At 44.6% G+C, this 12,412-nt stretch overlaps 1 protein-coding gene across 2 annotated transcripts in view; it reads right to left on the bottom strand.

Annotated features, from left to right (window-relative positions):
* The window catches only part of LOC106605682 (basal cell adhesion molecule), an 83,614-nt gene extending 77,386 nt beyond the window's left edge, over nt 1-6,228 (bottom strand). For both annotated transcript variants that reach the window (XM_014201572.2, XM_014201573.2), the window contains exon 1: nt 5,954-6,228. In XM_014201572.2, the coding sequence (XP_014057047.1) occupies nt 5,954-6,023 (70 nt within the window). In that variant the 5' untranslated portion in view covers nt 6,024-6,228. The remainder of the gene's footprint in view (nt 1-5,953) is intronic.
* Between the last annotated feature and the right edge of the window lie 6,184 nt (nt 6,229-12,412).

The raw sequence follows: 12,412 nt of genomic DNA, 5'->3' as shown, positions 1-12,412 counted from the left end.
TACATGAACCCAGCAGAGAGTAACCACTACAATGTGGTCTACATGAACCCAGCAGAGAGTAACCACTACAGTGGCATATATCACATGAAAGGAAAGCTGCCAAACCACTGAAATGCGGTGGATGTATGAAGGGGCCACAGCTCAAGCGGTGTAGTACGGTGTCTTGGTGGTGAATGGGGCCCAACCTTGTAAAGTCTTGTGTGTTTTTGGATTAGCACCAGTGTGTTGTGAAGAGGCCAGAGTAACAATGTTTGAATGCACAGACACTCAGGACAGGGCGAGCCCCAACCTGTCCATAGGAATACCACTCATTACTATAGGACCTCAGGGTTCAGCTCCGTCTCTATCTATCTCCCCTCTAACCCAAACCCAGTGGAGCAGCATGAATCACCCAGACTAATAGCAGCCCCAGTGCTCCTACACCTACAAAGGTAGGACCGTAATTTGAGCCAGTTTGCTACAGCAGGAAAACAATCCTGCAGCAACAGGAAATGGGAATTCAATGTGAATTATAATTAATGGACATTTTTGTAGGGGTTGATACCTTTTTTGTTAGGGCAAATTAAGTCTGACATTTCAGAGTAGAAATTACACACTTTAGAAGCCTTTTTAAAACTCAAATACACTACAAGTTTACATTTCCTGAAAATTCTCAGCAACAAAAGAGTGATCAAATTACAGTTTTTTACAATCACTTTGGCACTAATTTCGGAACCTTGATGTCATTTTTCAAAACTCTAGACACAAAACTCACAACCAATGATCAAAATGCACATTTTTAAAAACTCTAACACTTTTTCCAATTGCTTGGATACAATACGCATAAAGCTAAGATCATTTGTTCATTGAACTAAAATCACCTGTTCAAAATGACACAACTTAACATCAAAGTATTACCATTTCAAAATGCAATTCACACATTACATCTGAGATGACTGTCTATTCATTTCATTACAATGATCTAACTATCAATTGATACAACTGATCAAAATGATAAGTAACTGTTGCATTACTCTTAATGCATAGTTTTATGGAAACTGACAAACACTATTCCATGTTTAGATCATGAAAGTTTCAGGATAACGAGATCCATTGACACCAATTACCGTGGAACCATGAACCAATTGGACTACATTATCTATGGATGTAATATTTCATCATCATTATTTATCAGACACTGTTTCTATGGTCCCACGTACCACTTTTCCAGACCATGTTTTCAGATTTGACATTACTGTACACTCACTGGCCACTTTTTAGGTACACCTATCTAGTACTGGGTAGGACCCCCTTTTGCCTCCACAACAGCCTGAATTATTCACGGTGTTGTACGTTAAGAGATGCCATTCTGCACACCACTGTTTTAAACACCTGTTATTTGAGCATTTGTGGCCTTTCTGGACATTCTCCTCTGACCTCTCTCGTTAACAAGGTGTTTTTGCCCACAGAACTGCCGCTCACTGAATGTGTTTTGTTTATCGCACCATTCTCTGTAAACGCTAGAGACTGTAGTGCGTAAAAATCCCAGGAAGGCAGCTGTTTCTGAGATGCTGGAATCACCATGTGTGGCATCAACTATCATTCCACGGTCAAAGTTGCGTAGATTACTCATCTTGCCTGTTGTAATGTTTGGTGGAACAACATCTAAAGCTCTCTACTCTATATACTCTATATATTGAGTTGCAGGCAGCCACATGATTCGCTGTTCGAATGTAACCTTCCTTGATGAGCTGAATCAGGTCTGTAGAGCTGATGGCATGACCTATGTCATTGTGTGGGATAATGTCATGTTCCACCATGCTCAGAATGGTGCAAGCATGGTTTCAGGCCTAACCACAATTTACCACCCTGTACTTACCCCCATATTCTCCTTTCCTTACCCCGATTGAGGAATTTTTCTCCACATGGAGGTGGAAGGTATATGATAGGCTCCCTCACGAACAAGCCACCCTTCTCCAGGCCATGGATGACGCATGCAATGACATCACGGCAGACCAGTGTCAGGCCTGGATTCACCATGCCTGAAGATTCTTCCCAAGATGTTTGGCTAATGAAAACATCCATTGTGATGTGGATGAGAACCTGTGGCCAAATCCACAAGACAGGGTTGATGGAAATATAGAAGTACAGTAATCAATCCTTTGTTTTGCTTTTTACAGTAAGCCAGGTGAGGAACACTGCAGTTGACGTTTTACTGTAGTTTTTGTTTTTTTTGGTAGCTAATTATTTTTGCTTTGATTCAAAGAAACCTGTGTTGTGATTTTATTGTATTTCATCAATACATTTCATATTTTGTTCAATGATTCCACTGTGTCTGTAGTATTCTCTCTACTAGTCCTTTTACAGTGATGTATTTACATGTAGTAGCATAATGAAACGTGTCACATATTTTGTACTACAATATTTAATGATTGTACGAACAACTACACAGTGAAACTATCGGTATCTTGTGTGTGGGTGATCTAAATGAATGTTCCTATTGTATTTCATGATAAATAAGTTATTTGAACCAATGATTCTGCAAGTGCAAGGTTTCTTTAAAGATATGAATGCACAATGCAATGTTTTGAACATTGGACAGCCTGTGTTACAAGTGATGACCGTTTTGAGTTTTGTGTCTAGAGTTTTGAAAAATGACCACAAGGTTCTGAAATTAGTGCCAAAGTGACTGTAAAAAACTATAAGATCCTCCATCTATCTGTACACCCCCAGGTTAAACGACAGAGAGGGCAAAAACCAACTCGCTCCCTCAAAACAGCCCTTATCGACCTGTCACTCAGGGTGGTGTTAGCTAGCATTGTTTAGAGCTGTTGCACAATAAGAGGAATTTATATGGATCTTGTGTGTGTGTGTGTGTGTGTGTGTGTGTGTGTGTGTGTGTGTGTGTGTGTGTGTGTGTGTGTGTGAACTTAGAATACCATCAGTGCCCCTAACCCCCTTAAAAAGATCTTGAAGAAGCCCCCTGGCTTTTATCTCCACTGGCTAAATGACAGGCTTTTAATTTATCTGCCCTAATACCATAATAATTACACATGGCCGCAGGGGAGGGGGGGGTGTTTGATGCCGACAGGGCAAGAAGAAATTAAAGCAAGGAAATGACTGGGGGAATTAAGGAGCTGATAGACAAAGGGTGGAAGCTCAGAGTTTCCTACAGCACCTTGAACTCAGCTGACGGACTGTCTCCGCGATTCTCTCTGCCACCCTCCTCAGAGACCCACCCCCCACCTCACCCTTCCTCACCTGACCCCACCCACCCTTCCTAACTCGACCCCACCCTTCTCAGTGAGCCCCCCCTCACCTTTCCTCACCCAACCCCACCCCCTCTCACCACAAGAGAGCAAGGCTGAGACAGTACAGCCAGCGAACACTTTTAGGACTTGAAAGCAGCAAAAGCACCTTTCTACCAACAAAACCCACCAATGTTTATCTAAACCCACACAACAAATTACAATAGACAACTGCTGCATACGCTTCACGTTTCCCCTACGGCGAGCTGTTGGAACTTCCAGCACATCAAACGCCTCATAGCAAAGAACAGGTGTGATACAGTCATTTACTAGTTAAAAAGTAACTTTCCTAATCAGAAATAATCCTCAATCTGACTAATCTTTCTGATCCCTGTCTGGCATGACATCGTTCTAGAAGTTTGGCTGTTGATGTTTCTAACTCTGGGTGACATTGTATGGTATGCCGAGGGAGACATTTCCAACCTGTACGGTTCAACCGGTCACAGGTCAATTGCGTTGCCGTCAGTACAGGCATGCAAAGCACACTGGGACGGTCTTGATGTCATCACCGCATATTTGTGTCACACACACTATGTGAGCGGTGTTATGTGTCCTGTTGTCCTTTTTGGTGCACCGTGGAATAGTTTTGTGGTGAGTCAGGATATGTGTGTGTGTGTGTGTGTGTGTGTGTGTGTGTGTGTGTGTGTGTGTGTGTGTGTGTGTGTGTGTGTGTGTGTGTGTGTGTGTGTGTGTGTGTGTGTGTGTGTGTGACAGTATCCCACAGAGAAACCTGCTATTATTAGACAAACGAGCCAGGGGGAGGGAGGGAGAGAGAAGGAGGGGTACGGAGTGAGAAGAAGGGAAGATAGAAGAGGTAAGAGAGGGAGCGGTCTTGTCCCCTTTTACGGTGAGAGAGAGGCGTACTGCACTAAAGTTTAGGGGAGTGCTGCAGGGGTGTCCTGGACCTGGACTGGTTGCCATGGAGGCGGGGACTACAGTGTTTCATACTGTCCTATGTACAGACTAAAGGGCCAGGGGTGGGGACTGGAAGAGCTAAGAACAGGAGCTCACTTAGCTACAATCAAGGCACCACCCACTGCTGTATCCAGCCTCCTACGTGAGGTACCAGGCCTTCCATTAGCTGGCTTTGGCTTTTAGTACAGACACCTGTTTAATCTCAGACACACAGTCTACACAGTGGCATCATGAAAGACTGGGCTCAAAAACAAACAGCCACACAGCCCGGAGAACAACTGTCTGAAAGACAAGGTGAAGAGTGGATGGAGGGAGGAGGAGCAGGGGTGGAGAGGACAGGGTAGTGGAACTGGAGATCTGAGAACGCTGTGGTAGAGGTTTAAAGGAAAAAGGGATGGAGCTGGAGAGATGAAGGGATGGAGCTGGAGAGAGTGAAGTGTGGTGCAGAGCGAGGGATGAATGGAGCTGGCGAGAGGGGGGGATGCAGAGAAAAGGAGGGATGGGTGTAGAGAGAGGGAGTGGTGTTGCTGAACACCAGCCAGTTAAACTCAGATAGGCAGAGATCCAGACTGGGGAGATAATGAGGGGGATTTTTGATGGAGAAAAAAAAAGAGAAAGACAAAGTTGCCGATAGAGATTTTTTGTATAAGATGATGAGTGAGGGGCAGTGGTGAGGGAGAGCAATAGATAAGTAGAGAGAGAGGGGAGAGAGAGAAAGAGAGAGAGATGCAGTGGCTTGGCCAAATGGGCACACCCCACCCTAAAAGACCAAACAGCCTACAGAACCGCACTCGTTATTTATATAACTCAACATGTATGTAGCCTAGTAACCTTTTTATCCATAAGAGACAAGAGAACAGTGGAGTGGAAAAACTAAACGATAGCGTTTGAAAGCATAAAACGTTGCTCAAATGTGGGGCAGATAATGCAAACTATAAATAGATCATAAGGTTAGTGTTATCTACCGGTAAGGTTGTGAGTAGGCCTACCCTTAATTCATAAAAGCCCTCATATCAATCAATTTAATAACACGTGGTATCGTCCGAGGCACATCACACCCCATCCGACGCATTCTGAACAGCTAGCTCATTGATCATAGATCAAATACATAGTGGCCATTCCGGCCGCGACAGGCTGCCGGGGCTCAGCTACAGGCTACTGCAGTCCGTTGTGCGCTCAGAAGTGCACTCCACTGCGGAGCAAGGGGTTCCCACACGACTACAAAGGGAAAGTGTAGTCTGGGTTAACCCCTAAAGCATCTCACGAATTTAACATGATCCGTCACTTCGTTCAAAATGTGCTGCGCATCAAAGAGTTGGCCTACATGTAAGTATTTTTTCTCTAATAACTTAAAAATAGTTCACTGACAAGTCCAGCATTTCTTCGGACAAAAATGCCGAGATTTTCAAAGTCTCGATTTACACCTGTTATTTTGGCACCGTCTGGCACTCAAGAACAGGTTGTTTTCTCATAAAGCGGGTGACAAGAACAAATTGCCAAAGGAAACAAAACATGCACAAGGTACATTAAAGTTGTATAACCCACTAACGCATTTAAAACACGTTCGTAATGTGATAAGCAGTCCATAGCCTACTATGATATAACGCACTGCGATAGTTGAAGAAGAAACAACCGTACAGGCAATGAAGAGATTCATAGTCTCCAGCCAAGAGGAACGAGCAGCAGTGGGCTAAAACAACATTTACTTTCTAATATAAAACAGACGGGGACGCGTGAAATCGAAGTCTTACCTTGCAATGAAAAGCAAAGCAACAAGGTGCACAAGAGCGAAGTGCGTCCAAATTCTACCATCCCGTCCATGGCTCGATCTGTAACTTTTACAAATGTATTTAGCTGTTTTTCTTTAGCTGTTTCTGTCTTTATGTATTTGTGGCAGCAGCAAGTCTTCAGTCGTCCAGAGTTGTTTCTCCCTCGCCCTCTCTCTCTCTCTCTCCGTCTCCCTCAATAAAGCAAGCGCTATCCCCCCTCTTTCTCTCACAGCGAGAAATCTGATGCTGGTGGCAGTCTTGGTTGATGTATTTCCACAAAAGGTGACCCCACGCCCCCTCTCTCTCTCTCTCTCTCTCTCTCTCTCTCTCTCTCTCTCTCTCTCTCTCTCTCGCTCTCTCGCTCTCTCTCCCGCTACACCTCAGTTGCCCTGAAAAGACTTGCTTAACTATTCACATATGCCTATATCGATGGCGGCGGTTTTTGAAAAGTTAAAATAGCTGTTCAAAAACAACATTAACACCGAAGTGGATAGTAAAAACTCTTGCCAACTCCTACCACTATTTCTTGTTCCTTAGCCTTCAACATCTATGATTAGTTTATTACAGATAATACATTAACAATATAGGCTAATGACATATATTTGTTTATTTTCATTCATAACCAACAATAAGAACAATAATACACAGCCTACTACCTTGTTAGTTAATATCAGCTGTGGATAAAATCAGATTCAGAATCATATAGTTGAAAATATCCAGTCCGTTCATGTTCTGCATTTTTTATAGTCTACACACAATAGCCTCCCTAGCCCAGCATAGTCTACACACAATAGTCTCCCTAGCCCAGCATAGCCTACACACAATAGTCTCCCTAGCCCAGCATAGTCTACACACAATAGTCTCCCTAGCCCAGCATAGTCTACACACAATAGTCTCCCTAGCCCAGCATAGTCTACACACAATAGCCTCCCTAGCCCAGCATAGTCTACACACAATAGTCTCCCTAGCCCAGCATAGTCTACACACAATAGCCTCCCTAGCCCAGCATAGTCTACACACAATAGTCTCCCTAGCCCAGCATAGTCTACACACAATAGCCTCCCTAGCCCAGCATAGCCCACACACAATAGCCTCCCTAGCCCAGCATAGTCTACACACAATAGTCTCCCTAGCCCAGCATAGCCCACACACAATAGCCTCCCTAGCCCAGCATAGTCTACACACAATAGCCTCCCTAGCCCAGCATAGTCTACACACAATAGTCTCCCCTAGCCCAGCATAGTCTACACACAATAGCCTCCCTAGCCCAGCATAGCCCACACACAATAGCCTCCCCTAGCCCAGCATAGCCTACACACAATAGCCTCCCTAGCCCAGCATAGCCCACACACAATAGCCTCCCCTAGCCCAGCATAGCCTACACACAATAGCCTCCCAAGCCCAGCATAGCCTACACACAATAGCCTCCCTAGCCCAGCATAGCCCACACACAATAGTCTCCCTAGCCCAGCATAGCCCACACACAATAGCCTCCCTAGCCCAGCATAGCCTACACACAATAGTCTCCCTAGCCCAGCATAGTCTACACACAATAGTCTCCCTAGCCCAGCATAGTCTACACACAATAGCCTCCCTAGCCCAGCATAGTCTACACACAATAGTCTCCCTAGCCCAGCATAGCCCACACACAATAGCCTCCCTAGCCCAGCATAGCCTACACACAATAGCCTCCCTAGCCCAGCATAGCCCACACACAATAGCCTCCCTAGCCCAGCATAGTCTACACACAATAGTCTCCCTAGCCCAGCATAGCCCACACACAATAGCCTCCCTAGCCCAGCATAGCCTACACACAATAGCCTCCCAAGCCCAGCATAGCCTACACACAATAGCCTCCCTAGCCCAGCATAGCCCACACACAATAGTCTCCCTAGCCCAGCATAGCCTACACACAATAGTCTCCCTAGCCCAGCATAGTCTACACACAATAGTCTCCCTAGCCCAGCATAGCCTACACACAATAGCCTCCCTAGCCCAGCATAGCCTACACACAATAGTCTCCCTAGCCCAGCATAGTCTACACACAATAGTCTCCCTAGCCCAGCATAGCCCACACACAATAGTCTCCCTAGCCCAGCATAGCTACACACAATAGTCTCCCTAGCCCAGCATAGCCCACACACAATAGTCTCCCTAGCCCAGCATAGCCCACACACAATAGCCTCCCTAGCCCAGCATAGCCTACACACAATAGCCTCCCAAGCCCAGCATAGCCTACACACAATAGCCTCCCTAGCCCAGCATAGCCCACACACAATAGTCTCCCTAGCCCAGCATAGCCCACACACAATAGCCTCCCTAGCCCAGCATAGCCTACACACAATAGTCTCCCTATCCCAGCATAGCCTACACACAATAGTCTCCCTAGCCCAGTATAGTCTACACACAATAGTCTCCCTAGCCCAGCATAGCCCACACACAATAGTCTCCCTATCCCAGCATAGCCTACACACAATAGTCTCCCTAGCCCAGTATAGTCTACACACAATAGTCTCCCTAGCCCAGCATAGCCCACACACAATAGTCTCCCTATCCCAGCATAGCCTACACACAATAGTCTCCCTAGCCCAGCATAGTGTACACACAATAGTCTCCCTAGCCCAGCATAGCCCACACACAATAGTCTCCCTATCCCAGCATAGCCTACACACAATAGTCTCCCTAGCCCAGCATAGTGTACACACAATAGTCTCCCTAGCCCAGCATAGCCTACACACAATAGCCTCCCTAGCCCAGCATAGCCTACACACAATAGTCTCCCTAGCCCAGCATAGTCTACACACAATAGTCTCCCTAGCCCAGCATAGCCCACACACAATAGTCTCCCTAGCCCAGCATAGCTACACACAATAGTCTCCCTAGCCCAGCATAGCCCACACACAATAGTCTCCCTAGCCCAGCATAGCTACACACAATAGTCTCCCTAGCCCAGCATAGCCCACACACAATAGTCTCCCTAGCCCAGCATAGCCTACTGTGGGTAGAATCATCTCTGACCCTGCTAACAGACAATAACAACCCAGCAGAATAGTTTAGTATACTCATACCTTTCATTCCTAGACATGTAATCCATTCTCCTTCGGGCATTTTGCTTACTAACCCCTATAGGTAATTGGCTTATAACAATATAATTCCAACTTGAATTCACTGAGTGGGTATTCTGTGACCTGGAGTTGGTTTTGGTTCAATCCGCTATACACTGGGAGGTTAGGAAGTATATACAAAGTCAGTGAACTACGAGACAGAGTGATCTGTGTAGGATGTAGGCTACTGTGGAGACTTAAATAACCAGGAGTATCTACTGGTAATACTTGTTCCACGCAGAGCAGTTGTCTTTTAACACACATTGCTGGGATGGTTGGGCCAAAACAGCTGTCAGATATTTTTTTTGCCTCTGTGTAAGTGGAGATGGGATACACTCCACTCACACACATCACACCTCACTCACACGACAACAGGGAGGGGTCTGCAATCTGATGTGCATAGTAGGCTCCACTGTCACAAGCTTCGTCTTCAGAAGAGGAGAAATCAATATCGGACCAATACGCAGCGTGGTAAGTGTCCATACTTATATTTTTATTCAAACGTCAACACTAAACAAAACCACGAAACGACAGTCCTGTAAGGCACTATAGACTATACAAAGAACAACCACCCACCACCACAAGAGAAAATAAACCCATATAAATATGGCCTCCAATTAGAAGCAACGACAACCAGCTGCTTCTAATTGGAGGTCGTTCCCAAAACTAACATAGAAATAGAACAACTAGAAATACGAACATAGAAATACAAAACATAAAACAATACCCAAAAACCCCGACAACACGAAACAAACACACCCCTGCCACATCCTGACCAAACTACAATAACAAATAACCCCTTTTACTGGTCAGGACGTGACATCCACACACACACACAAACGCACAAACACACACAAACAAACACTAGTGTAGTTACACCACTGATCCACTGAGAGACGCTAACAGCGGTTTATACTTACAGCGTGATGGGACAGCTATGTCATTACCATGGTGATACACACATGCTATTCCCGGCCATGACTCCAGAAGGAAAGCACCTTTCCCACACTCTGCACTCAGTAATATCAATAACATCAGTCATCTCATATATTGACCGCTCTGAGTTATCTGTGGTGTGTTGGAGAGTAGTCAGAGAGACAGAGACACAGCGACACAGAGATAGGCTCAGCCTAAACCTAGAGGCTCTGATATATGGGCTGTAGTTTCAAATCAAATCAAATGTTATTGGTCACATACACATGGTTAGCAGGTGTTAATACGAGTGTAGCGAAATGCTTATGCTGAGCTGAGCTGGCCGGGCCTGATGTCAGTGTGAAGGGGAGTAGTAGGTAACCTAGTGATTTACTATGTCATTACCTAATGGACTCCTGAAGGATGGGAGAGAAGAGGATAGCATTCTGGTGCACAGCCTCTCTCTGACCCCTTTCTAAGCCCCTCACTATGCAGAGGGGGTCAGCTTGGGTATTTATTTTTGCATTTATTTATTTATTTATTTATTTGTATTTATTTATTTATTATGGATCCCCATTACCTGCTGCCAAAGCAGCAGCTACTCTTCCTGGGGTCCAGCAAAATTGAGGCAGTTTATACAATTTGAAAAACATTACAATACATTCACAACACACTGTGTGCCCTCAGGCCCCTACTCCACCACTACCACTACAGTACTAAATCCATGTGTATGTATAGTGCGTATGTTATCGTGTGTGTGTATGTATGTGTCTGTGCCAATGTTTGTGTTGCTTCACAGTCCCCGCTGTTCCATAAGTTGACTGCCATACTCACTGGTGTGGTTCACCTTTGGTTTGAACTTGTGTAATACTACAGTCTATGTCGCATCTGCTATACAACTTTTATGTACAGCTTTCTATTCCGCAGGGGACTGGGGATACCAGAATACTAGGACAGAGAGAATATTAGGTGATGGTGAAACTTCAGGGTAAAGCTGGGGGATAAGAACAGGGGTATAGAGGGGGGTAGTACAAAGGAAAGAAGGGATAAAATGAAAGAATAATGAAGAGAGGATATAAGAGGTGGTGGGGGGTTCTTTAATTCCAGAGGATAGTTAACATATAGCCTCGGGGAAAGACAGGAATATGTAGGCTAAGAGAAATTAGGAAATGAGAGAGCAGACTATGAGCTCAGGTGAATCCTTATGTCTTGCTTTAGTATTATAGGATAGATGACATCTGACAAAATCATCTCCCTTCTTATTCACTCTCTCATCTCTCTCTCATCTCTGGTCTTGGCACAGACCTAACGGAGGATCACTCAGCTCTTTTCCAGGCAGTGATACTGTCTACTATGACTCACATTAACCAGAAGCCCTCTAATACTGTTAATGTACTCAGAATTGAAACAAGAGCACTACGTGATCAGCTGTACCAACCTGTACCAACTCCCTGTCAGGTACTCTCAGAAGAAAAGAGTGCTATGTAGAACCATTTGTCCCTGTAGGAGAACCCTCTGAAAAAAGGTTCCAGATAGAACCCTTTCAGTTCAGATAAAAACCCTTTTTGGTTCCAAATAGCACCCTTTCAAAGATTATATTTGGAACCAGAGGTTTTTTGTGGAACCAAAAAGTGTTCAATATGATCCAAAAAGAGTTCTATCTGGTACCTTTTTTCAGAGGGTTCTCCTACAGGGACAAATGGTTCTATTGGGCACTCTGTTTTTCTGAAAGTGTACATGAACGCACTTTAAATATTGGTGAAAATTGGAGAGAAAAAAATGGTCCGATCCTTAAGAGGTTTTAAATCTCCAAAATATTTATTTGAATGTTATATTTACATTATTTAGTCATTAAACAGATACTCTTATCCAAAGAGACATGGTTAAGGTTAGGCTTATGTTTAGGCTTACAATAAGTGCATTCCACTAAGGTTGGGGAGACAACCACATATCACATAGCATTGTAATCCTTGAATCATTTTTCTCCCATTTATACAGAGTCAATTCTATCCCCTGAGTGCAAGTTTATACAGTCAACCCATAGGAAGAGTGGTATGGAATGTGAAAGTTGGGAGTTGATGATGCTGGTTAACCATTGATGGCCCTTTGTGTCCCGGAGTCACAGTTTCAGTCTGACTGTCTATCTTTATGTGAGATGCCCAGCACAATGCTGCCTACTCTGACAGTAGATCCGTGGGAGGGAATCTGACATTTCCACAGCAGCTTACTGGGCAATAGGACTACTTACTAGTCACAGGCTGTGGGTCTACAGTCAGACCATGGTCCAATGGGGGTGTCATACAGTAGGTCATCTTGTATGGTCATGTTGTGGTTATATCTGTAACAGTAAAGAAAAACATGGGATCAGTAAACAGTGAGTGTGCATGACTACAGTATTCTATAGCAGGCCTATTGTACCCACAGG

Source organism: Salmo salar, chromosome ssa05, assembly GCF_905237065.1.
Source record: "Salmo salar chromosome ssa05, Ssal_v3.1, whole genome shotgun sequence".
In the NCBI taxonomy this organism is placed as follows: domain Eukaryota; kingdom Metazoa; phylum Chordata; class Actinopteri; order Salmoniformes; family Salmonidae; genus Salmo; species Salmo salar.
Note: the sequence above shows the minus strand (reverse complement) of the source record. Positions and strands in the feature narration are given on the sequence as shown.